Genomic DNA, 26,272 nt, shown 5'->3' with positions numbered 1-26,272 from the left:
CTGTTTCCACTGTTTCCCTATCTATTTGCCATGAAGTGATGGGACCAGATGCCATGATCTTCATTTTCTGAATGTTGAGCTTTAGGTCAACTTTTTCGCTCTCCTCTTTCACTTTCATCAAGAAGCTTTTGAATTCCTCTTCACTTTCTGCCATAAGGGTGGTGTCATCTGCATATCTGAGGTTATTGATATTTCTCCCAGCAATCTTGATTCCAGCTTGTGCTTCTTCCAGTCCAGCGTTTCTCATGATGTACTCTGCATAGAAGTTAAATAAGCAGGGTGACAATATACAGCCTTGATGTACTCCTTTTCCTATTTGGAACCAGTCTGTTGTTCCATGTCCAGTTCCAACTGTTGCTTCCTGACCTGCATACAGATTTCTCAAGAGGCAGGTGAGGTGCCCTGATATTCCCATCTCTTTCAGAATTTTCCACAGTTTCTTGTGATCCACACAGTCAAAGACTTTGGCATAGTCAATAAAGCAGAAATAGATGTTTTTCTGGAACTCTCTTGCTTTTTCCATGATCCAGCAGATGTTGGCAACTTGATCTCTGGTTCCTCTGCCTTTTCTAAAACCAGCTTGAACGTCAAGGAGTTTATGGTTCACATATTGCTGAAGCCTGGCTTGGAGAATTTTGAGCATTATTTTACTAGCATGTGAGATGAGTGCAATTGTGCGGTAGTTTGAACATTCTTTGGCATTGCCTTTCTTTGGGATTGGAATGAAAACTGACCTTTTCCAGTCCTGTGGCCACTGCTGAGTTTTCCAAATTTGCTGGCATATTGAGTGCAGCACTTTCACAGCATCATCTTTCAGGATTTGAAACAGCTCAATTGGAATTCCATCACCTCCACTAGCTTTGTTCATAGTGATGCTTTCTAAGGCCCACTTGACTTCACATTTCAAGATGTCTGGTTCTAGATTAGTGATCACATCATCATGATTATCTGCGTCGTGAAGATCTTTTTTGTATAGTTCTTCCATGTATTCTTGCCACCTCTTCTTAATATCTTCTGCTTCTCTTAGGTCCATACCATTTCTGTCCTTTATCGAGCCCATCTTTGCATGAAATGTTCCCTTGGTATCTCTAATTTTCTTGAAGAGATCTCTAGTCTTTCCCATTCTGTTGTTTTCCTCTCTTTCTTTGCATTGATCGCTGAAGAAGGCTTTCTTATCTCTTCTTGCTATTCTTTGGAACTCTGCATTTAGATGCCTGTATCTTTCCTTTTCTCCTTTGCTTTTCACTTCTCTTCTTTTCACAGCTATCTGTAAGGCCTCCCCAGACAGCCATTTTGCTCTTTTGCATTTCTTTTCCATGGGGATGGTCTTGATCCCTGTCTCCTGCACAATGTCACAAACTTCATTCCATAGTTCATCAGGCACTCTATCTATCAGATCTAGGCCCTTAAATCTATTTCTCACTTCCACTTACTCTACTGACTACCATCTCTCTCCTGGTCTTCCCAGAAACCAGCTTTAAGAAAGAATGAAGACCTTACTGGAATAAGATTAGCTTGTGTGTGTTTTTATTTACACACAAAAAATAAGAGTGAATGAAATCTTCGCTTATCTCTTTAATACTGAAAAGTTTCTGTGTTTAGAACATTTAGAATACTTGTTTTTATTTCACTTTCTCAATAATGCACCTACTACAAAATACCATCACTATTACTATTATCTCACTTTCTATACAAATATATTAGAGATGCATTGAACAGTCAGACATGTTGGACTATTAATGGTGTTTTAGAAGTTCTTTTTCCTAAAGTGGTGATCAGTAACTAAAAGTCTGAAAAGGGAATGACCAGTATTCCTCTGGTGTTACAGTTATGTCCTGGACAGTAGGGGCCAGTGAGATTTCAACTTCCTAGCGGAGGTCTGTAAGACTGGGAAGTTCAGGTTCCTCCTGGCCCCGGAGGATTCCAGTTCTCAAGACCGTTTTCGGCCTCTCGTCTGTTTAGCACAGTGATGGTTGAAGATGGGAAATCCTAATGCCTAGCTGCAAGGGATGCCCAAATGTTGTGCACCATGGACCTCCCTCAAATCCAGACTCTGAGGGAATCAAGAGACAGTGGTGTGGGCCGATAGGTACTCATTTCCTGTGGCTGCGGTAACTGGGTGGCTTAAACAACAGAAATGTATTTTCTCTCAGTTCTGGAGGCTAGACGTCTGAGATCAAGATGTCGCCAAGTTCGGCTCCTTCTGAAGACCGCGAGGTGACGATCTGTCCCGTGCTCCTCTCCTTGGCTTGTGAATGCCATTCCCCCTGTCTCCTCTTATCCTCTTCCCCTTGTCCCTGTCTGCGCCCAAATTTCCTCCTCTAAGAGGGACACCAGTCGTATTGGATTAGGGTGCACCCAATGACCTCATTTTAATTTCCTCTCTAAAGACTTGTCTCTAAATATGCTGACATTCTGGGTTACTGGGGTTAAGTCTTCAACAGAAGAATTTGGAGGTGAGGGAGAGACCACTCGGCCCATAAGAGTCTGACTCTCTTGATCCAGCTGTATGACATGGTCCAGGCACCCGACCGCCAGTTTGGGGCATAGCTTCTTCTAACAGATGAAGGGCTTGGGTTCTAAAACTCTTCCCAATGATTACTGGAGAGCTTGTAGTCTGTCTGAAGTATGTGCTCAGTATCAAAAATTCTCACTGACCATTCTAAGCATCTGTCTTCTTATTCTTGTCATTTGAAGGACTGCCATTTTTCACCTTCAGACACCTTTTTTTTTCTCCTCTACTTTTAAAAATTCTTTTCCTGTTGTTTTGAACTTCACTGAGAACAGAAAAAAAGGTGATTTTTTTTTTTTTAAACTTCCTTTTCAAACCCTGGCTCATCTCTTAGGGCTAATTGCCACACTGATTCTTTGAAGTAACCCTAACGGGATTCTCAGTTTCTTGTAGTAGTTTGCTTAATTCAGTCACTGTGAGGCTACTCTATTCGTAATTGCCATGTTAGATCTTGAGTGTTTACAATTCCTGGGAAAGCATGGTGAGCTTGTCAAAGGGGAGTGATACGCTTCAAGGGTGGTCATCGATTTCTGGATCTTGCCCTCCCTGCTTTGTTTCCTCTATGTAGTAACGGAGTTGGCTATGAAAAGTGATCCATCATATGATGCAATTAATTAATATCCATCATATGATGCAATTAATTAATATAAAGTCAACTGTCATCTGATACAAGGGACAGACTCTCATGTCAGCCTGTTTTTGAGAGTTTCAAAGGGAGCAAATGCAAAGATCAATGGTAGGCTAGGAGGACTCCTGGTTCCTAGCTATTCACTGCAAATCCCTGCCCCTACAAGGGACTCACAGTGCCTTTGATGGCTGTGCTCAGAAACTCAGCACCCAGATGGGAGGAAGGGAAACCCAAACTCCTATTCAAGATGCAGATCAGGGCTAGGAAGTTTCCTCTTCCCTGCCAGCCAGAATCCCAGCCTGGATAGCCCTGCCGCAGTTTTCCCAAGCTAGAGGGCTTGGGATGGACTTCTGGTTTTCAGAAAGTTCCTGCTAACTTCCTCTACCCTCAACACACATTTGCTTTGAAGGTTCATCGTAAAATTAACACTCAGGCATCTTTCCCACAATTGTCTGGAAACAGACTGCATTGTTTGCACGCATAAATGGAGAAAGCAATTAGGAAACTGATTTATAAACCAGAACCAGAGTCCAGATTTGCGCCAGAGGTGCCGAGTCTTCCCTTAGCCCATCCTAACGGGGGTTATCCAATGAGTCATTTCACATACTCTGTTCAGCTTCCTCAGCTATAAAATAAGAAAGTAATAATTCCTCATGTCTAGGTTTATTGTGGCGACCATGAGGTGATATATATAAATGAACTTTGTAAAACGCCAGGCAAATGTCAAGGAAGAATAGGTAAATAACTCTAGGGTTTGGTTTCCTGACAACACTTTCATGAATGATTCAGAGGGACTCTACCCATTCGACCTAATGACATCTTGGTCATAATAGTCTCCTCACTTAGGATGCTAGATCTGAATTGCCACTTCATTGTCAGAACTCTCAAGATTCTGAATTTAAGAGACTGTAATATTTTTACGTGCCATTTCTCAAAATGAATTTCACCAGGTTTTTGACTTTATGCTGTTAAAGCATCTACTGGGCATGCTAAATAACAAATCTTACCTTTCTTCATCATTTCATAAGAAATTTTCTGATTGCAGAAAATATTAAAACCTTGTAAATAAGGAAAGACTCAAGAAGATCCACTTTTTAAATCTATGTGGAAGTTGAGCAGGTGGTTACATGGTCCCTTTCTGCTGCGATGTTTCAGGATTCTACAAGATTGCAGCATCTGTGGTCGTGACTGGCTGGCTGATCCCACTGTACTGTGTCTTTAATAGCCAACATGTTAATTACCTGTGTGGTTCAGCAGACATTGATCTTCATCTCTGTTAATAGCTAACTGTTAATAATATTTTTGCTGAGGACCTCAGGTATGTCCCCATTTGGACTAAGCCAGGTTCCTCTGGGTGTGACTTGCCTGGAAAGCCCTTTTCAGCTAATCATCTACTTGCAACAAGTCAGTTTTCTTATTCAGTGGCCTTCACAGACAGCTCTTCCTGAAAGAGCACTGCCTCACACCTCAAATTCTCCATGCCCCCTAAGATTGCCTTATTCCTTTAAATTGTCCTCATTCCTCCTGGTTATGTTGCCTGTTTCTCTGTTTCTTCATCATTTCCCTCCATGTGATGCCTAATATTATTTGTCTACATGACTGGACCATGGCACCCAGATATTTGTTCAAACAGTACTCTGGATATTTCTGTGAAGGTTTTGCTTGCTTTGTACGAGCTGAACATTTAAAGTGCTAAACTTTGAGTAAATTAGATACCTTCTGTAATGTGTGTGGGTCTCATTCAATCAGTTGAAGGCCTTAGTAGGACGAAGACTGAGACCCCCTAAGGAAGAAAGAATTCTGCCAGACTGCCTTTGAACTTCAGCTGCTACTCTCCTCTGACTCTCCAACATACTGACCTACCCCATCAGCAGAATCTGGACTTGCCAAGCCTTTACAGTTGTGTGAGCCAATCCCTGAAAATCAGTCAGTCTCTCTTTCTTCATACACATACACACACACTCACTCACTCACACTCAGTACTGGGCCTGTTTTTCTTGAGAAGTCTGACTAATAACTTCATTTACATATAAATGCTATAAGAACTGAGTCTTTATCTGTACACTGCTCTGTTCCCAGAGTCGGTCTGGCGCAAAGCAGGCACTCAACTGGAGAAGGAAATGGCAGCCCACTCCAGTATTTTTGCCTGGGAAATCCCATGGACAGAGGATCCTGGTAGGCTACAGTCCATGGGGTCACAAACAATTGGACATGGCTGAGTGACTAAACAGCAACAGAGGTACTCAGCAAAGTATTTGCTCATTTAAATAATTAATGTATCAGCTAAGATTATTCCCAGCAAAATCTAAAACTGAGGTCCTTTTGACTTTTTAATCTTTGTTATGATGGTTAATTTTATTCCTTTTTTCCCCATTTGGTTATCATTTTCCTTAGAATATCTGCTTTTCAAATCTTTAACTAATTTTCTGGCCTTTTCAGCTTTTTTGAAAAACAATTTTTGAGCATTCTGATCATTTAGTTCTTTGTGGGTTTCCTGCCTTGTCACAATTAAAAAACCCCAGTTTCTGCCAGGAAAGTTTAGGTTAAATCTTTGCATACTGCAAACTTGAGCTAATATAAAAACTTTAAAAAATGCAAGCTGTGTGGAAACTGCTTACATCGTATCATGTAACAGTTAGAATATGCTCTTTAGACCCATCTTTCTTTTTTCAATACTTGACATAATTCTTTGATGCTGAAGTAAGTAGGAAATGTTTCCAGAAATTGAGCTCTCTAAAGCTGGTGTGATCAAATATGAGGTGAGTTCGGTGCCGGTGTCTGCTTCATGGCCAATGATATTTATGTCTTTCACTGTTTACTCCAAGATTCACATTTCTCAAATTCTGAATGTATTTTGGACAGTGATTTTTGATATCCAGTCAAAAACTTCAACACTAAAACGAAATGTATTAGCAAGTACATTTCTTTCAGACAGTTCCAGAAAGTTGAGTATATGCGCAGTGTTTTTAGAAATAACACTAATATAACAATTCATAAATATAAAATGTGCTGCTCCTCTGAGCACTCGATCATTTAAACCAGGAATTGTGGACCTGCTCATAATATTGTCACATGATTACTGAATGAAATTAGCATACCAAGGAAGATGGGCCCTATAACTGTAGGGTACACACACACACACACACACACACACACACACACACTGCTGTGTATCAACCTTGAGCACCTTTGAGTTGTCAGTTTTGACTAGTCCAATTTTGACTCAAATCTCTTTGAGTTTAAATGTGCGGCATTTTGTTCAGTTTCTGGTGAGATGAGAAACCAGAATTGAAAGAGGAGAGCAAGTAGTATCTCTCTGTTAATTCCCTCTTTCCAGGCCTTGAGGTGGCTGACAACAGAAAGAAATTGCTCCTACTCAGTTTGGTTGCTTCGATTCAGTTTCCCATTATCTGTTGTAGAAGGGGCTTACTGATTTCTTCTAGCAGAGACTTGTACCTTTGTGCAAGAATTTCCATCTGCTGGCAATGTCTGGAATGTTATATGGTTAGTATATTTAATTCCTGACTGTCACATTGAGCAAAGTTTGTGATAGAATAAGGATCCTAAAACATGGGTGATTTTCATTTGAAAGCCCTTCCCATCTTAACAGTGAATGCTTTGGTGTGATTTCAATCACATTATTTCCTAAAGTGTCCAGTTCAGTTACTGTTCATTAGCTATTGATTCTATGATTTAGAAGAGGGACTAATATTAACAGATTGATCTTCTGTAGAGAAGGTAAGAATTGATTGGGGAACTGTCATCTTGAAAAGAGAAATTGATACTGACAAATATCTTTAGTTCAGAGCTGCTTTAGAAAAAGACCATAGATTCAAATGTGTTTTAAAAAGTAAAAGTCAGGCAAATATAATGTTAAAAAATTCCCAAATGATAAATATATTACAAATGACACACCCCTGTGCAAGCCTGCTTTTGGAAACTTAAAATTCATCTTCGATTATAATCAGTGTTACGCATCTCTGTATTCACAGGACCTGGCACAGAGTAGGTGCTAAAGAAATGTCTGTTGGGTTGAAAAGGCAGTGGTTTGATAGTGAAGCCAGCACACTGAGGCATAATTCCTCTGATCTGTTTACCAGCTCCAGTTATTCTTTAAATAGAATCTTGACATAGAAAAAGTAAGCTACATTTTATGGTGAATTGGGTGTAGCAGGAAAAACACTGTAATATGAGGAAGGTGACTTGGACAAGACCTAGCTCTCTGCTTTTTGCTCATGAGTGACCCTGGATAAGTCAGGTATTTTCTTGATATTTTGGTGTGACTTTTTCTCCTGGAGTCTGGGTGTTAGTAATGGATTTTTGTTTTTTTATTTATTTTTAAAATGCTTTTCTTCCGTTCTTTCTTTGACTGGGCTGGGTCTTAGTTGCAGCATGTGAGTCTTTGTTGCAGCACACAGACTCTCTCTCTAGTCTTAGCTCGTGGGCTCCAGAGCTTGTGGGCTTCAGTAGTTGTACACGGGCTTAGTTGCTCCATGGGATCTTAGTTTCTCCAACCAGGGATCAAATCCGTGTCTTCTGCATTGCAAGGTGGATTCTTAAGCACTGGACTACCAGGGAAGTCCCTGGAAATGCATTTTTAAATCAGCCATCTCAGAAGGAAAAGATGGCAACCTCCTTCATCCGTCCTTCCTTGGAGGTCCCATGGTATCTTGTGACTTAGAGGGGAATGCAGGCTTTGGTGACAAAGGGGGAAGGGCTAAAAGGGAAGATTTGGGGACTCCTGTGACAGTGATGTATACACAAAGAATATTTAGTTCCCTTAACCCAGAAGATGTCATGAAGTAGAAAAAATAATGTATGCCATGAAAAATGTGATAAATGACCTTGAGGGAAAAAACCCTCAGAACTAGTAGTTTAAAAAATTTTGATGCTTAGCAATGAATTTACGTATTCCACACAGAATGAAAGATTATTTAAATTTGTGTTTAGAAAGACAAACAATAAATGTTTAGAAAACCTGAGAAAGGATCAAACAGACATTAACCCCAAATGTTTCTATACATTTTAGGAGCTTATTTTTCTGAGGAACTCAAGCCTACAACTGACTAAGATAAGTTTGACAGTGTCCCTTATGGATTTTGTCTCCCAAACAAAGGAACCAATATTGAAAGAAGTTCATTTTTCCTGAATAAAAGTGAAGAACATCCTGTTGGATTTATTGTGAAAGCCACCAGGCTCTTCTGTCCATGATTCTCCAGGCAAGAATACTGGAGTGGGTTGCCATTTCCTTCTCCAGCAGATCTTCCCCACCCGGGGATTGAACTTGAGTCTTCTGCACTGTTGGGCAGATTATTTACTGTCTGAGCCACCTGTTAGTGCTGGTTAACCAGGAAGGATTTCATCAGCACTGAAGATTCTGTCACTATATATAAAAAAGGAAGAAACAGAACATGCTGTAAGCTAAGTACCGGGTTTGGCAGAAATTACCACTTTTTATCCTCACAGCGCTTCAAAGCAGAAAGTACTGTTCTCACTTACAGATCAGGACCTTGAGGATCACCGAGGTTATCTAACTTGCCTAAAGTCAGTGTCGACAGCAGAGCTAGGATTCAAACCACAGTTGTTTAGAAGTTTCATGTTTTTTCCCAGTCTGCTGTGTTGTCCCTTGAGCTACCATCCGTGATGCTGTGTCTCAGGTGGTTTGGAGAACCCGAGGTTTGGACTGTTATGCGGTTGACCTGCTCCTTTTTTGGAGATGGGTCAGTGGAAGGATGGAGCCTACGTCGATCTGCGTGCAGCAAATAAAACACAGCCGTTTGGCGTGAGGTAACACCTTTTCTCCAAGTTGCTTAGTTCAGAAGTCAGTAAAATTCTGTGCATGCTTTTCTTTTACAGATATTTATCTCTGTTTCTGGACCACTGTCTAAAGGTGAAAATGCCCACATGGCTGGTGTCAACTCTGAAGGGCTGAGATTGAATAAGAATATTACTGAAGCAAGTTCCTGCCAAGAAGGCCTATATCGTGAGCATCTGTTCTGCTGTCAGCCTTGTCCTCCTGGTACGTTACACACACGCAAACAAAAGCAATCCAGTAATCAGAGTGAAAGTCGGGGTGAGGAGTAGCATGTGGTCATAAGGAAGAGAGTGTTTTTATAGCATTCACTCCTGCATTATGGCATGACTGAAAAGAAAAAAAACTATGACATGATTTCCCAAGACTAGCTTAATTTTTCAATGTTTTTACTTTTTAATTGAAGGATAATTGCTTTACAGAATTTTGTTGTTTTCTGCCAAACATCAACACGAATCAGCCATAGGTGTACATATGTCCCCTGCCTCTTGAATCTCCTCCCCATCCCACCCCTCTAGGTTGTCACAGAGCCCCTGTTTGAGTTCCCTGAGACACACAGCGAATTCCTGTTGGCTGTCCATTTCACAAGGGAATGTAAGTTTCCACGTTACTCTCTCCATACATCTCACCTTCTCCCCCACTCCCCCCATGTCGTAAATCTGTTCTCTATGTCTGTTTCTCCATTGCTGTCTTGCTAATAAATTCATCAGTACCATCTTTCTAGATTCCATATATATGCATTAGTATATGTTATTTATCTTTCTCTTTTTGACTTACTTCACTCTGTATAATAGGCTCTAGGTTCATCCACTTCATTAGAACTGACTCAAATGTGTTCCTTTTTATGGCTGAGTAATATTTCATTGTGTATATATACTACAACGTCTTCATTCATTCATCTGTCGATGGACATCTACGTTGCTTCCATGTTCTAGCTGTCGTAAATAGTGCTGCAATGAACACTGGAGTACATGTGTCTTTTTCAACTTTGGTTTCCTCAGGGTATATGCCTAGGAGTGGGACTGCTGGGTCATATGGTGGTTTCATTCCTCCAAGACTAGCTTATTTTATCTTTATCACACTGGTTTGATGTGAGCATGAGTAAATAAAATTTGTAAATGACGTGTACCTCAGAAGTGAGAGGATTTATTTGTTTAGCTCCATTTTTCAATAGCCAAAAGAGACTAATTTGTAGATATTAAAACTTACCACATCAGAACTGGTTAGAATGTATCATAATAATTGTGGAGCTCTAAAAGCAAGAAACTTCTACCCTTAAGAGATAAGTCTCAACACTTCCCTTCAACCAGAAAGTCTCTAAGAAAAATGTTTGTCCTAGCACTGAAGCCTGAAAAATATATTTGCATTTTGCAACCGAATAACTAGATGAGCTAGAAAAGCAACAGATAAAAACCAACCATTTTTTAAAATCAGTATTGAAAACCAATTTCAAAACGGAAATCCTCTGAACACTAGCCAATTAAAAGCTAAGCAAAATGCAATTGTGCAGACTATTATTATCAACACGGAGTAGAGTTGACTACTATGTTATACAGATAAGCATTTCCCAGCTGCATCATGAAGGAAGACAGGAAGATAGAGGAAAACAGCACATGGGCATATATAGTAGATTAATAGAACCATAAAGGATGGTAGTAGGTTTCATGTTTGGCTTTCTAGGCCTCTAGTACTTAAGCTGCTAAACAGATGTGGGTCCTGTTTATGAAAAGATTCTAACAGTCTTACTTGGCCTTCTCTCCAGGTTTTAACAACCCTTATGGAAAATCTGTCATAATCCAACCCATTTATATTTAAGCCTGTTTATATTTAGTCTTCTCCAAATGAGAATAAAGAATGGCTTCCTGGCTTTTTGTAATCTGTTGGTAAAGAATCCGCCTGCAGGGCGGGATACCTGGGTTTGATCCCTGTGTTGGAAAGATCCCCTGGAGAGGAGAAGGCAATGGTACCCTACTCCAGTACTCTTCCCTGGAAAATCCCATGGACAGAGGAGCCTGGTAGACTACAGTCCATGGGGTCGCGAAGAGTTAGACATGACTGAGCGACTTCATGCTCACTCACAAACACCATCTATTTGTCTTATGAATTGAGATCTTTACTCATATTTTTAAACCCTAAAATGCAAATTAAAATAAAGATAATATGGTTTGCATATCAAGTTGTTAAGGACTTTTGTTGGCTTGCTTTTTTTGTTTTGCTTTCTTTTATTTTCATTTTCAAAGTGATCTCAGTCATAGTGAGTTTGCTTATCTCATAAGCAAACTATGTCACTCTTGGAATGTCAATTGTTAAAACATTTTAAGAAAGAAATTCAGATATGTGGGTCAAAAAATTGAAAATCTACTGATACTATAATAGATTTGTAGAAAAATGTCTGAAGAAAATAGTAAAAAATAAAAGAAATATATGCATAACATTTCACTGTGATATCCAATGATGTGAGATTAAGTAAATTTCAAACTATTCGAAGACTGGAATACTATGTATCAATCAAAATCATGTTTTCTGATAAATTCTTGATATAAACCTCAATGTATATAAATTTCCTTAAGAGATTTCTAACTGATCTGCTGGCTGGATTAACTGATTCTCTCTGCTCCATCTCTAAAACATCCTGGATGGTGTCCAATATGTACTAAACATCTTCCCACTTCTATTCCTTTTTGAAAAAAAATTGAAGCTTATCAATATCCAAATTGCTTCCAAAATTTTTTGCGTTGGTAATATATAATTTAACATTACATAAATCAGTAAACAAATACACATAAAAAACATTTAATTTCTATTAAAATTATTTTTTAATTCTTTGAAGAATTTCAGTAAAGTCAAGTTACTAAAAAAATTATTAATGAACTAGGTGGAGGCAAAATACATGGGAAAAATAATGAAACTATGAAAGCCTTTCATACAGATTACTGAAGTCTTTAACTTTGCTTTCCATCAAAAAGAAAGGAAGAAGGAAAAAGAAAAAAAATCGTGAGTGATACATTTTGGATGTGACTTAAGTGAGAAAGAAGCTGGAATTCTAATAACTTGTTTCTATATCACAAGAGTGGCAAATAATTATACAGTTATACTTCATAAACTGAATTATTTATATATTAATTAATATATATAATATATATAATATATATTTATATATATAATTAATATTATATATTAATTATTTTCTGTGATCCCCTATGTGAATTGACATTCTTTTAATCAAAAAAGTCCTTATCACATCACCATATTCAATAAGAAGGATTCTATGGTACGTTGCATATATATATATATGTTTATATATATATATATATATGCACACACACATACATATTCACATAGGTATGTATGCATACATATACTCACATGTATATATGTGTATTTATGTGTGTAGGAATGCACAAAAATAATATCTCAGAGTGGTTGATATCTAGATGCTTTTTACACTTTCCTAAAATTTATACAGTGAGCATATGTAGTAGTATACTCAGAAACAAATATATTTTAAAATATTATTTTCAAGAAAACAACTTCTTTTTTAATATTTTGATAAATTTAGGTTTTATACATTGGAAGAAAGAAAGAACTTGTGCTATTATGTCTCTGTCATGCCATAGGCATTCTGCAAGGTAATTCATTAAAGAGGTCAGTCCATTTAGAAAGCAGTATTATTCTACTGGCAAGCAATTAAAGTTGTACTTTGACTTGGTTTTCTTAAACATACTGCTGCAATGATATAGAACCCTGATGCCCTGTATTTAAATTTGGTTCTGAGTTTCCACGATTTATTTTTTATATTGACATATCATTGCCTTTGTTTACTAAAGTATTGTATATGTTTAAATTTCATGACTTGTTTATGTATTGAGTAGTATTTTGTTTTATCAAAAGGAATGCTGTGAAAAGAAATTATTAAGAAAGTCATGTTCCTAGGAAAGATAGTATACATAATTTTTGCTGTTCATGCGAATAGGGCAGATCAAACTTTAAAGTGCATACCAGCTCTCTTCAGGAAACATCCTGGAAGATATTACTGGACACTTTGCTAACATCCCATTGGCCAAAATTTAATTACATACCCATGCAAAGGATGCTGGGAGATGTAGTCTTGACTCAGGGCAGCCATGTCTCCTAGTAAATATTCTCTTCTTATGAGAGAAGGAAAAATGGATATTAGGTGAATCAGGGATCTCTGCAACATTGACTGATCTTTTACAAAGTTCTAAATTAAGAAAAATGTAAAGACATTGTAATGTGTTAAACTGTGTAGTAATCACCATTTGCAGTTAGGTTTTTGGCACCATAGTGGGCATACCAAGTAAATAGCTCCCCAGTAAAGCGATCCCAGGAAGGCAAACTGACTTCTGAGAGAGAATTATGGGACGTTGTTAAAAAGGAAAGGGAAAGCAAGTGAAGAATCATGCTCTGGTACACACATTCTCTGGTGCAGCAGATAAGCCACTGGGACTGAGATGAAGGCAGATAAATAGGACAGAGCCCCTGATCTGTTTTATCAGAGCCCCTGAAAAGTTTTGTTGTATTAATAGTTTGTAATATGGTAGCTGAAATCTTTACCAAGTAGATATTCAATTGTGTTTCATAGTTTAAGTTCTGGCATCAGACACTGCTTTCAGATCCTCCATCTGACACTTACAGGATGACCACCGTATTCTGGTTTGCCTGAGACTTCCCCAATTTTAGCACTAAGTCTCACATCCTGGGCAAACAGGGATGATTGGTCCTCCTAGCTATTTACAAGCTTCATGTCCTTGGGCAAGATACTTGATTTCTTTGAGTCTGGTTCTTTAACTGTGAAATGGAAGTAGTAATAGTTCTGACCTTTTGTGATTATTGTGAACAATTATGTGTTAATAGTGTGTAGCAGAGTGCTTGGCTCAGTAAGTGTTACTATTATCATTTATTGTTACCACTGTAAGAAGTATAACAGGTTCATATACATTTGAATGGGTGGTTCATTTGAATGGATCTGATGAGTTCATATACATTTTATCTGCATTCTTCTGGATGGAACTACATGCTATATTGGAATAAGTGAAACTGAGAATTTGTGATGGTCTTCTAACATATTTCTCATGAAGGACAATGAGCTACTGTAACTGAGGAATTTTCTTTTAAAATTTAACATAAATCTCAAATGTTCCTTCTCTCACTTTCTCTGTATACTAATCCACTAATCTTTTGTTGTTGCTGCCATGGAATCCAAAATGAGAATATTTTCTGAACAGTCATGTAAAGTAATTGTCTGAAATGTTAGAATAAATTAGAGTAGCATTGTCATATATACATCCTGGTTCTGGGCCCTAGGTTGAAAGAGCTGAAGTCACCTAGTGGAATTTTAAGTGGACAGATAAGCCAGCAACCAGGACAATCCCACCTTTACTTAAAATGGCTCCCCTGTTCTCATCTAGAGCCTGTCTACACCAAGTATGGTTTATAAGCCAGCAAAATCCGCATTAGCCAGGAGTTTGTTAGGAATGCAGAGTGTCAGGCCCTGCCCTAGACCTACTCAATCAGACCAATGCCAAAACCCTCACTTAGAAATTCTGATTTAATTCCTCTGAGATGGGACCTGAGTGAGAGAGTGAGTGAAAGTCGCTCAGTGGTGTACGACTCTTTGCAACCCCATGGACTAGCCCACCAGGCTCTTCTGTCCATGGGATTCTCCAGGCAATAATACTGGAGTGGGTTGCCGTTTTCTCCTCCAGGCGATCTTCCTGAGCCAGGGATTGAACCTGTGTCTCTTACATCTCCTGCATTGGCAGGCGGATTCTTATGTATACATAAAGCTGAATTGCTTTGTTGTACAGAAGAAACTAACACAACGTTGTAAAGCAATTATACCCCAATAATAATTTTTTTAAAAAACTAAGAAAAAGACAAAAAAAAAAGAATGTTATGAAGTTATTAAGAAAGTCATATACCTGAGAAAAACAGAATAAATTATGTTTGCTGTTCATACGAGGGGGGCAGATTAGATTTTGCCTATTCTTTTTATTTAGTTATAACAAGTTTAGTCACTACTTAGGCCTTTCTCTTAAACTTCCCTTTATACTTTCTCTTTCATCTTTCTCTGTTCCCTTGCTGTTCCCTTTATATTTTCTCTTCTTTCTCTGTTCCTTTGCTATAACTTAGCTTCCCCCACAGCAGTTATCACCACTTGCCATCCAGTATTTGTTTGTGCATGGCCTGCTTCTACTTTGAAAATGTGAAGTCTTTGGAGACCAGGGACTTGTCTTTCAAGGGTATCTCCAGCCCCTAGAAAGTGCCTGGCACACAACAGGTATTAATAAACACTTCTTAAGGAAATGAATTTTCCAGAAGACAGTGTTGTATGAAAAAGAAAGTAAAAGTCTCTCAGTCATGTCCGACTCTTTGCAACCCCATGGACTATACAGTCCATGGAATTCTCCAGGCCAGAATACTGGAGTGGATGGCCTTTCCGTTCTCCAGGGGATCTTCCCGACCCAGGAATTGAACCAGGGTCTCCTGCATTGCAGGCAGATTCTTTACCAACTAAGCTATCAGGGAAGGCCATTGTTGTATAATACTTACTAATAGCAATCCAATGATTCATTTTATTTTTAAAGTAAAGGAAAGCAAACATGAATATGATTTACAATTTTGTGTATTAAGACAGCAAGCCTGGTAATAAAGTTCATGCCTACACATCATAACATACTCTGTCACTCAGTGGCAAAGGAATAGAAAGAAAGAGGAGTAAAAAGGAAACTATGAGCACTTACTGGGCAGGCCCCTTGCAGTTCTTTTAGCTGTGCAAATGAAGTGTGATTATCTCCATCACATGCATGAAGAAATTCGGCTCAGAGAGATTAAGCATCTTGTTAAAGATATTATTGATATTATTTTTAAAAATGTAGCCAGAGTCTTTAGAACTTCAGATGTTCTTTTCCTTAAACAATACTATTCTTACCAGGATTTGTGGACTTTGGAAAGTGAAATGAGAAGTCAGAGCAAGAATTGGGTCATCTCAGTGGCCAGTGGCAGTCATCTCTTAATATGAATATATACTTAGCAACCTTCTTCCCTCCTCCCCCAAAGCTGGTAAAGGCATCTCTTCCAGTGCTTTTGGTCATTCTGACCTCTTTTTCATATGTTCCTATTGCTAATCATCCTATAGAAGTAGGCATAGGAACTTCCCTGGTGGGCCGGTGGTTAGAAATCTGCCTGCCAATGCAAGGAACGTGAGTTTGATCCCTGGTCCAGGAAGATTCCGCAAGCTATTGGGCAGCTAAGGCCCTGTGCCACAACTACTGAAGCCGGAGTGCCCTAGAGCCTGTGCACTACCACAGGAGAAGCCACCGCGGTGAGAGGCCTGCACGCCACAGACTGAGAGCAGCACCTCCTCGCTGCAGCCAGGGAGAGCCCGCGTGCAGCAGCGAAGATCCAGCACAGCCAAAAGTCAATCAATCAATCAATCAATGTTTTTTTTAAAATGAAGTAGGCATCAGTTCAGTTCAGTTCAGTTCAGTCACTCAGTCATGTCCAGCTCTTTGCGACCCCATGAATCTCAGCACACCAGGCTTCCCTGTCCATCACCAACTCCCGGAGTTCACTCAAACTTACGTCCATCAAGTCGGTGATGCCATCCAGCCGTCTCATCCTCTGTCATCCTCTTCTCCTCCTGCCCCCAATTCCTCCCAGCATCAGAGTCTTTTCCAATGAGTCAACTCTTCGCATGAGGAAGCCAAAGTACTGGAGTTTCAGCTTTAACATCAGTCCTTCCAGTGAACACCCAGGACTGATCTTTAGGATGGACTGGTTGGATCTCCTTGCAGTCCAAGGGACTCTCAAGAGTCTTCTTCAACACCACACTTCAAAAGCATCAATTCTTCGGCACTCAGCCTTCTTCACAGTCCAACTCTCACATCCATACATGACCACAGGAAAAACCATAGCTTTGACTAGATGGACCTTTGTTGGCAAAGTAATGTCTCTGCGTTTGAATATGCTATCTAGGTTGGTCATAACTTTCTTTCCAAGGAGTAAGCGTCTTAATTTCATGGCTGCAGTCACCATTTGTAGTGATTTTGGAGCCCAAAAAATAAAGTCTGACACTGTTTCCACTGTTTCCCCATCTATTTCCCATGAAGTGATGGGACCAGATGCCATGATCTTCATTTTCTGAATGTTGAGCTTTAAGCCAACTTTTTCACTCTCCACTTTCACTTTCATCAAGAGGCTTTTTAGTTCCTCTTCACTTTCTGCCATAAGGGTGGTGTCATCTGCGTATCTGAAGTTATTGATATTTCTTCCGGCAATCTTGATTCCAGCTTGTGCTTCTTCCAGCCCAGCATTTCTCATGATGAACTCTGCATAGAAGTTAAATAAGCAGAGTGATAATATACAGCCTTGATGTACTCCTTTTCCTATTTGGAACCAGTCTGTTGTTCCATGTCCAATTCCAACTGTTGCTTCCTGACCTGCATATAGGTTTCTCAAGAGGCAGGTCAGGTGGTCTGGTATTCCCATCTCTTTCAGAATTTTCCACAGTTTCTTGTGATCCACACAGTCGAAGGCTTTGGCATAGTCAATAAAGCAGAAATAGATGTTTTTCTGAAACTCTCTTGCTTTTTCCATGATCCAGCAGATGAAGGCAATTTGATCTCTGGCTCTCCGTAACTTTTTTAGCTTTTGCCTTGGGAGAAATTCTGTCTCTTGATAATGATTTTTCAACAGCCTTAACGTCAACCCACTCCAGTACTCTTGCTTAGAAAATCCCATGGATGGAGGAGCTTGGTGCAGGCTACAGCCCACGGGGTCGCAGAGTCGGGCACGACTGAGCCACTTCATCTCCACTACTATATTTATATTTCATTAGCTTAGCCCTTCCACTCCCGTTTCAGCAGTGTTTTATTATCATCCCTGCAGACTTCACTTGCTGTTGCATGACCACCTTGTGTTTAAACGCTTGCTCCATTTTCTCCCCATGGGCAGGCAAACGTAAAAACGGTGAATGCAAACGCGATGGAGATATGCCAGAATGTGTGCTCTGCTCGGAGGGGAACGAGTACACAGACAAGAGCCATCATTCTGATAAATGCATAAGGTGCAGCGTCTGTGATGAAGAACATGGTAAGTGTCTTACAAAAACATTCAAAAGGGACAAATCATGGTATTGCATGTAGCACCATGTATAATACAGTCAGAAACTGGGACCTACGCTGGTGCTATGTCAGCATCCAGGAGGGAGAGGGTGTGGCTGATGGGGATGAAGCAGGATCAGGCACTGAGGGAATGACTGGTCTAGACATTTATGGGTCAAGTCTAGGCAGTTCTTCCCGATGTCAGAGAATGACTAAATGCAAGCATGCTGAACAGGACCCATCAGCTCTAACCAGAATTGAGGGGACTTTTTTTCCTGTCTTGATTTATGCTTGTAAAATGGCTTTTGTTCTTAGCCAAAAAGATCTCAGAAGCCTGCAGAGGCAAGGACAGAGAAAGCCAAGAGGTGGGTGGACTGCTCCCCCTTTCTCTGAGGATCTGGCTTGTCCTGATAATTACTGTTGAGGACCTGAATTTTCATGGATATTCCAGTCTATCTTGAGGGTTTAGATTAAAATAAAGCAGAAGTACTCCCAGTTTTGTTAAGAAGAACATCAAGAACTCTCTGGACATAAAGCTTTTCTTGCCCCTGTGCAGGCTCTAAAGCAATGTTTCTCAACCCTGACTGTATAGTAGAATCAAACAGTAAGCTATGAAAATTGCCAACATTTAGGTCCAATTTCAAGGGCTTCCTAGTGGCTCAGATGATAAAGAATTTGCCTGCAATGCAGGAGACTCCGCTTTGATCCCTGGGCCAAGAATATTCCCTGGAGAAAAGAATGGTTACCCACTACAGTATTGTTGCCTGGAGAATTCCTTGGACAAAGGAGCCTGGCAGGCTACAGTCCATGGGGTCACAAAGAGCTGGACACCACTGAGTGACTTTGACTCACTCTCTCACTCAGGTCCCATCTCAGAGCGATTAAATCAGAATCTCTAACTGAGGGTTTTGGCATTGGTCTGATTGAGTAGGTCTGGGGCAGGGCCTGACACTCTGCATTTCTAACAAGCTCCTGGGTGAGGCTGATGTTGCTGATCTATAAGCCACACTTTGAGTAGCCAGGCTCTAGACGAGAGCAGGGGAGCCGTTTAAGTACAAGTGCGATTGTGTAGGTTGCTGGATTGTCTGTCTGCTTAAAACACTGCTAGATGATTTCAGCTCTTTCAGCCTGGGGTTATCTATTTGGCATTTAAGCACTAGTTATGTTACTAACGGTTTGATGGTTTGGCTGCTGATGTCAGCGCTGGATCTCAAAAACCCATGCTGTTCCTGCCCATCCTTTTCATTGTTCATTCATCACATTGGTGTTCTAGGGCTAGAAGTGGAACACAACTGTACTCGGACCCGGAATACCAAGTGCAGATGCAAATCGAACTTTTTTTGTAACAGTTCTCCATGCGAACACTGTAACCCTTGCACCACGTAAGTTTTACTCTTTCTCTGGTTAAAACAGTAGATAAATCTTGAGAGAAAATGATTTCCTGAAAGGGAAGCAACACTGGCTGAGAGTGAAGAATTTGGGTTTTAATCTTGCTTTGACTCCAAGAAACTAAACAACCATTTTTTTCACCCAAACATCCTGTGTCTAAACATTTATTGAACACTTCCTGCGTGCTTGATTCCGTGCTGGCTGCTCAAGCCATTGATGTATGCAGACACATGCCTGGTCTTGAAGATCTAAGGCTAGAGGCAGAGAGTGTCAAGAAAGATGATGGTTATTATGTCCAGACCATATGGTAAGACTTGTGTTCCAGATTTTGAGTTATATAGGAAGACCTTTCAACTCTGGGGGATGGGTAAAGATATGACACATGGCTTGAGTCTTGAAAAAAGGTGTAAACAGATAGAAAGGACATTTCAGGCAGGGGAACAGCAACTGCAACAGGCAAAAGGAAGCTCTGGAGAACAAAGGACCTGGCTGGAGTTTAGGAAAGACTGAGAAGGAACCAGGTCAGATCATGAAGGACCTGTCTTTCATGCTAAAGTGCTTGATTTCAACCCAAGGATAGGACACCTGATTGTAGGTTTCCCTTTCTTCCGATTAATCGGGTGATTTTGAACAGATCGCTTAACCTCTCTGCACTTTGGTTTCCTCACTCATTTTGTTGTTGTTCAGTCGCTAAGTCGTGTCCGACTGTTTGCGACCCCATGGACTGCAGCATGCCAGGCTTCCCTGTCCTCTACTATCTCCCAGAGCTTGTTCAAACTCATGTCCATTCTAACCATCTCATCCTCTGTCGCCCTTTTCTCCTCCTGCCCTCAATCTTTCCCAGCATCAGGGTCCTTTCCAATGAGTTGGCTGTTTGTATCAGGTAGCCAAACTGTTGAAGCTTCATTTTCAGTATCAGTCCTTCCAATGAATATTCAGGGTTGATTTTCTTTAAGATTGACTGGTTTGATCTCCTTGCTGTCCAAGGGACTCTCAAGAGTCTTATCCAGCACCAGAGCTCAAAAGCATCAATTCTTCAGCACTCATCCTTCTTTATGGTCCAAATCTCACATCCATACATAACTAATGGAAAATCCATAGCTTTGACTATATGGTCCTTTGTCAGCAAAGTATTGTCTCTGCTTCTTAATACATTGTCTAGGTTTGTCATAGCTTTTCTTCCAAGGAGCAGGTGTCTTTTAATTTCATGGCTGCAGTCACCATCCACAGTGATTTTGGGGCCCAAGGAAATAAAGTCTGTTACTTTCCATTTTTTTCCCCATCTATTTGCCATGAAGTAATGGGACTGGATGCCATGATCTTAGTTTTTTGAATGTGGATGCAAATAATACTCACTTGTCTTATCAACATAATTTCTGTGACAATCAGATTGGGTAGTATGTGCTGTAAAAATTTGTCCAAGCTCACCTTGTTAGGGAATGGGCAGAACCAGGTTATAATTCAGACAGTTTGTCAGTATTTGGCTGTCTGAAGAAAATCCTACAGGGACTTCTTGAGTGCCCTAATCACTAGTTGATATAAAAGAGGAGGCCTGTAGGGGCTAGCTATGTAGACTCCATAAGCAACAGCGTGGGCAGTGGGCTATTGTCTGACCATTTAATTGCTCCATGACTGTTTTGAAATTGCTTTGGGCAATTTATGATTTTAAGTTTATTTGCTAATTAAACTTTATTTTTATATCTATTCCATCTTTTTTCTCATATGTTGATATTTTAATGCCTATTTTTTTAACTTCGAGGTATTTTTAACCCATAGTCATTCTTTAGGATATTTTTCATCCAAACATCCAAATTATGTCATGAATTTGCACCTAGTAGATGCTAAAAAACACTAAGATCGTGTCCTCCGATCCCATTAGGCATGTGTGCCTAGTCACTCAGTCATGTCTGACTCTTTTCGACCCTATGGACTGTAGCCCACCAGGCTTCTCTGTCCATGGGATTCTCCAGGCAAGAATACTGGATTGGGTTGCCATTTCCTTCTCCAATCTGGTCCTATCACTTCATGGCAAATAGATGGGGAAAAAATGGAAACAGTGACAGACTTTATTTTCTCGGACTCCAAAAATCACTGTGGATGGTGATTGCAGCCATGAAATTAAAAGACACTTGCTCCTTAGGAAAAAAGCTATGACAAACCTAGACAGTGTATTAAAAAATAGAGACATTACTGATAAAGGACCGTATAGTCAAAGCTATGGTTTTTCCATTAGTTATGTATGGATATGAGAGTTGGACCATAAAGAAGGCTGAGTGCCAAAGAATAGATGCTTTCGAACTGTGGTATTGGAGAAGACTTTTGAGAGCCCCTTAGACAGCAAGGAGATCAAACCAGTCAATCCTAAAGGAAATCAACCCTGAATATTCATTGGAAGGACTGATGCTGTAGCTGAAGCTCTGATACTTCGGCCACCTGATGTGAAGCGCCACCTCATTCCAAAAGACCCTGATGCTGGGAAAGATTGATTGCAGGAGGAGACAGGGATGACAGAGGATTAGATGGTTGGTTGGCATCACCGACTCAATGGACATGAGTTTGAGCAAACTCTGGGAGATGGTGAAGGACAGGGAAGCCTAGCGTGCTGCAGTCTATGGGATCACAAAGAGTCAGACACAACTGAATTGACTGTACAACAACAACAAAATGCTGATCTAGAAATATTTGAGGGAATATGTTTGCCAGAGATGCAAAAATGGATAAAATGTCCCTGGATTTATAGTTTGTTGTTGAAAATGATCAAGGAATCAGTCCATCAGAATATTTGAATTCCTTCTGTATTTTTTTCTAGGTGTGAACATGGAATCATTGAGAAATGCACACCAACTAGCAACGCCAAATGCAAAGGTTATTATTTCTTTTTATGATTATATTCTCCTTTCTCCCAAACTCACTGTAAAATATGAAGAAAAGGCAATCCATTTTGACTCTATGAGTACTTTGTTTCCATCTTTTTTTTAAAAATAATATTAAGAATTATGTACTTTCATATGCCATGTACAATGTTCCTATCTACAGGATCCAGATCTCACGCAAACAGTTTATGGGCCCTCCTGATCCTCCTCCTCATCCTAATATTTCTAATAATATACAAAGGTAAGCTCTTACTTCATTCAAATGGCAGGTTGAAGTGACTTGGGAAGTCATTGTTCACAAGAATTCCCTTCTATCTTCTACTTGTAAGAAAGCTCCTACCAGGTAGCAACTCTGGTATAGAGTTAAATTCCTACTTCTAAACGCACCCCTGAGAGCTGATAAGAATAGATGATATTATCCTTCAGCTACTGTTTTTGAGCAACCATTCTGGGGCACTCATTCGGTATTCCCATCCTCCCCATGAACAAGGGTATTTTCATTTACACAGCAGCCAAGTTGGCCAAGAATTGGAAGTGGTCCTTCACTCTACATTGAGATCATCCCTGCACAAAGAGAAAGCCAAGAGCAAAGGGATTGCAGCAGACACTTGATAAATTCATCCCTCTCTGGGCCTCTTCTCCCTTATCCAGACCCCATGGTTTTTGATTATTTATCCACTTTAAAGACTGTGGCATACCTTTCATGCAAGCGTTACTTAGTAAAATCATCAGGTAAACCAAAATTTGGAATACTTGTAATTACCCTGGGCTTCCCAGGCGGCTCAGTGGTAAAGAATTTGTTTGCCAATGCAGAAGACACGGGTTTGATCCCTGGGTCAGGAAGATTCCCTGGAGAAGGAAATGGCAACCCACTCTGGTATTCTTGCCTGGGAAACCCCAAAGACAGAGGAGCCTGGTGGGCTACAGTCCATGGGGTCACAAAAGAGTCGGACACAACTTAGCAACTAAAGCAACAACAATAATTATTCTAGAAAACTCCCATTAGATCATTCATACAACACATGGCAGAGCCAACTTTTGATAACACTGATGCATCCAATTTTTCCTTTCCGTTGAAACAAATCGCTGTTTCTCCAGGTCAGCTGAAGATAAAAGAGCCTTGAGAGGTTTAGCTGAAAATATAAACTCAACGTTTAAACACTTTAAATCTGCTTTAAATGCCACTTCACAGCAAACTGAAGTCAGCTTTCTGTAATCTATGGCTTCTGTGCCCTGCTGTAGCCATGCTACCCAGCTTCAAGCCAGCAAGACAGAGTGTTGATGGCCACAGAGTAAGTCAAAAGCCAGCTTCAGGCTAGTGTGTGGTACCTGGATGGCTCCATTAAGATGTGGCTTGGCAGGACATTCCTGACGGTCCTTCTGGTGCTGAGGGTGTAGGTTCGACCCCTGGTTGGGGAGCTAAGATCCTACATGCCTTATGGCTTCAGGCTAGTGTGTGGTACCTGGATGGCTCCATTAAGATGTGGCATGGCAGGACATTCCTGACGGTCCTTCTGGTGCTGAGGGTGTAGGTTCGATCCCTGGTTGGGGAGCTAAGATCCTACATGCCTTATGGCTTCAGGCTAGTGTGTGGTACCTGGATGGCTCCATTAAGATGTGGCATAGCAGGACACTCCTGATGGTCCTTCCGGTGCTGAGGGTGTAGGTTCGATCCCTGGTTGGGGAGCTAAGATCCTGCATGCCTTATGGCCAGAAAACCAAACATTAAACAGAAGCAATGCTGCAGCAAATTCAGTGCGTGCGTTAGTTGCTCAGTCGTGTCCAAATCTTTGTGACCCCATGTACTGTAGCCCACCAGGCTCCTCTGTCCATGAGGTTCTCCAGGCAAGAATACTAGAGTAGGTTGCCATTCTCTTCTCCAGGGGATCTTCCTAACCCAGGGATCGAACCCAGTATCCCTCAATGCAGGCAGCTTCTTTACCATCTGAGCCACCAAGGAAGCGTTAACAAACTCAATAAAAGACTTTAAAAATGGTCCACATAGAAAAAAAATTTTTTTTAATTTTAAAGAAAGATGTGGCATGTCTCTGTACCACTTGATTCAATGGGATGGAATTTTCAAAATCAGGACAAATCTGCCTCTTTCGGTGCTTGGTTGCTATAAATTTTAGTGAATGAATTTCTCCTTTATTCTCATGCTTCTCTTAGTATGAAACTGTTCCGTCATGCTTCCTACAAGGCTGAGACCTGAGTCTTATAGATATTTCTTGGATTTTTCAGTGGTGAGAAGTCGACGCAGGAATGAAAAGAATGGTAATTGCGTCTCTGCAGCCTCAAATGATGTAAGTGTTGAAATGTGCACAGCTATCCTAAAAAAATAGCCATTCAGTTTTTTACTTGTTACTTTTAAAAAATTAATTAATTTATTTTAATTGGAGGCTAATTACAATGTTGTGGTGGTTTTTGCAATACATTGACCTGAATCAGCCATGGGTGTACATGTGTCCCCCTACTTGTTACTTTTTAAAAAGCAAACCTTTATGGTGCTTGTGTGTGCATGGATTAGAGGGGCATCAAAAATGAATTAAGACATGGTGCCCAGTTTATAAGAAACTTCTGGACAAATAGCATACAAATAAATTCTTATTAATAAGTTCTCACTTACACAAAAGTAGCTGACAAAAGGATGTGGCCAAGCCTCCATGGTGGTATTATTCATGAACAGAAATGCAGAGAGATATCCTTTACCAGAGCATGGATTCAACATACCCAAGCAAAGAGATTACTCTGAAAGCCCACACTAAAGGCACAACTCAGCTCTCTCCAGTCACTTGTTACCTTATCGGTCACCATATCTTTTTCTAACATAGAATCAAAGCCTGTCACATCGCTAAAAAAAGGAGTTCCCTGGTGGCCTAGTGGCTTTCAATGCCGTAGCCTGGGTTCAGTCCCTGTCAGGGAACTGAGATCCTGCAAGCCATGCTCAAAGGAGAAAAAGAAAAAAAACAGCCAAAGGTACACTGGGGAGAGTAACCAGCTTACCTGATGAATATTGATTTTTCTCATTTGAGGCCAGTGGGATTTAGGGTTCTTTAAATCACTATAGTACAAAATCATTTCAACTTAAACTATGTTCTTGTGTCAAAAATTCAAATCATTACAGTAAAGAAAATGTTAGAATGATGTTTACTATGTTTATTTTCATGTGCCTGTACAAAGAATAATCTCAGCACATTTCACAAATCCCTCAGGTTTCTTGCCTCTGTAAAAAATGAACCAGTATTCCCTTCATGTCTGGTTAGGCTGGGATGTTTCAGAATAAAAATTTGAATGGTTGAAGAATCCTCCTTAGTCATTTAGTCTAATTTTATACATCAAGTAAGTGTACTTCCTTGAATATTAAGGAAGAATTAGAAGATTGTATTTAGAGTATTCTAAATATATTTTTATTTCCCTCTCTCCTTCCCTCTGTTGTTGTTGTTTTTTCTCCCCAGGAAGGGAGGCAACTGAATTTAACAGGTAAGATTTTTATCATTTTGTTTGCTAGAGATGGCTTCCTTGGGAGTAACAGGCTAATTTTGCAGTTAAAATAATGTTGTGAATTTCAGTGACACATTATGGGTTCTTGCTATTCCTTGAGGCTGCGTTTCTTCCTGCTCACAAGGGTTTATTAGGCAGTGTGTTTAAATGTATAACTAATGCTCATTATTAAAAATAAGTCAGGTAACATAAGATGCTGTATTCTTAAAGCTTTGTTTTCCTTCACAAGCAGTTGGGTATAGTATAGAAGAACTCTGCCTAAACCCCTAGGTAATCTGAATTGTAGACTTAGTTGTATACTTACTCTTGGTGTATCCTAGTTCCAGTGAGTCAGTGATAAGATGACTGACTTAAGGGTCGTAAACCCTTGGCCTGCCTTTTAGATTTGTGGATCATTGATCATCAGACCCATGATGGCATTAGAAATGAGCT

The 26,272-nt window shown here is 40.0% G+C and overlaps 1 protein-coding gene across 2 annotated transcripts in view; it reads left to right on the top strand.

The window, feature by feature from the left end:
- The window catches only part of FAS (Fas cell surface death receptor), a 34,920-nt gene that overhangs the window by 6,515 nt on the left and 2,133 nt on the right, over window positions 1–26,272 (top strand). The window contains exons 2-9 of one of the 2 annotated variants that reach the window (XM_018041093.1): window positions 8,170–8,556; window positions 8,997–9,159; window positions 17,929–18,066; window positions 19,351–19,459; window positions 22,276–22,331; window positions 22,503–22,580; window positions 24,581–24,642; window positions 25,795–25,819. In XM_018041093.1, the coding sequence (XP_017896582.1) occupies window positions 9,045–9,159; window positions 17,929–18,066; window positions 19,351–19,459; window positions 22,276–22,331; window positions 22,503–22,580; window positions 24,581–24,642; window positions 25,795–25,819 (583 nt within the window). In that variant the 5' untranslated portion in view covers window positions 8,170–8,556; window positions 8,997–9,044. 2 annotated transcript variants of the gene reach the window in all.

Source organism: Capra hircus, chromosome 26 (genome assembly GCF_001704415.2).
Source record: "Capra hircus breed San Clemente chromosome 26, ASM170441v1, whole genome shotgun sequence".
Classification (NCBI taxonomy): domain Eukaryota; kingdom Metazoa; phylum Chordata; class Mammalia; order Artiodactyla; family Bovidae; genus Capra; species Capra hircus.
Note: the sequence above shows the minus strand (reverse complement) of the source record. Positions and strands in the feature narration are given on the sequence as shown.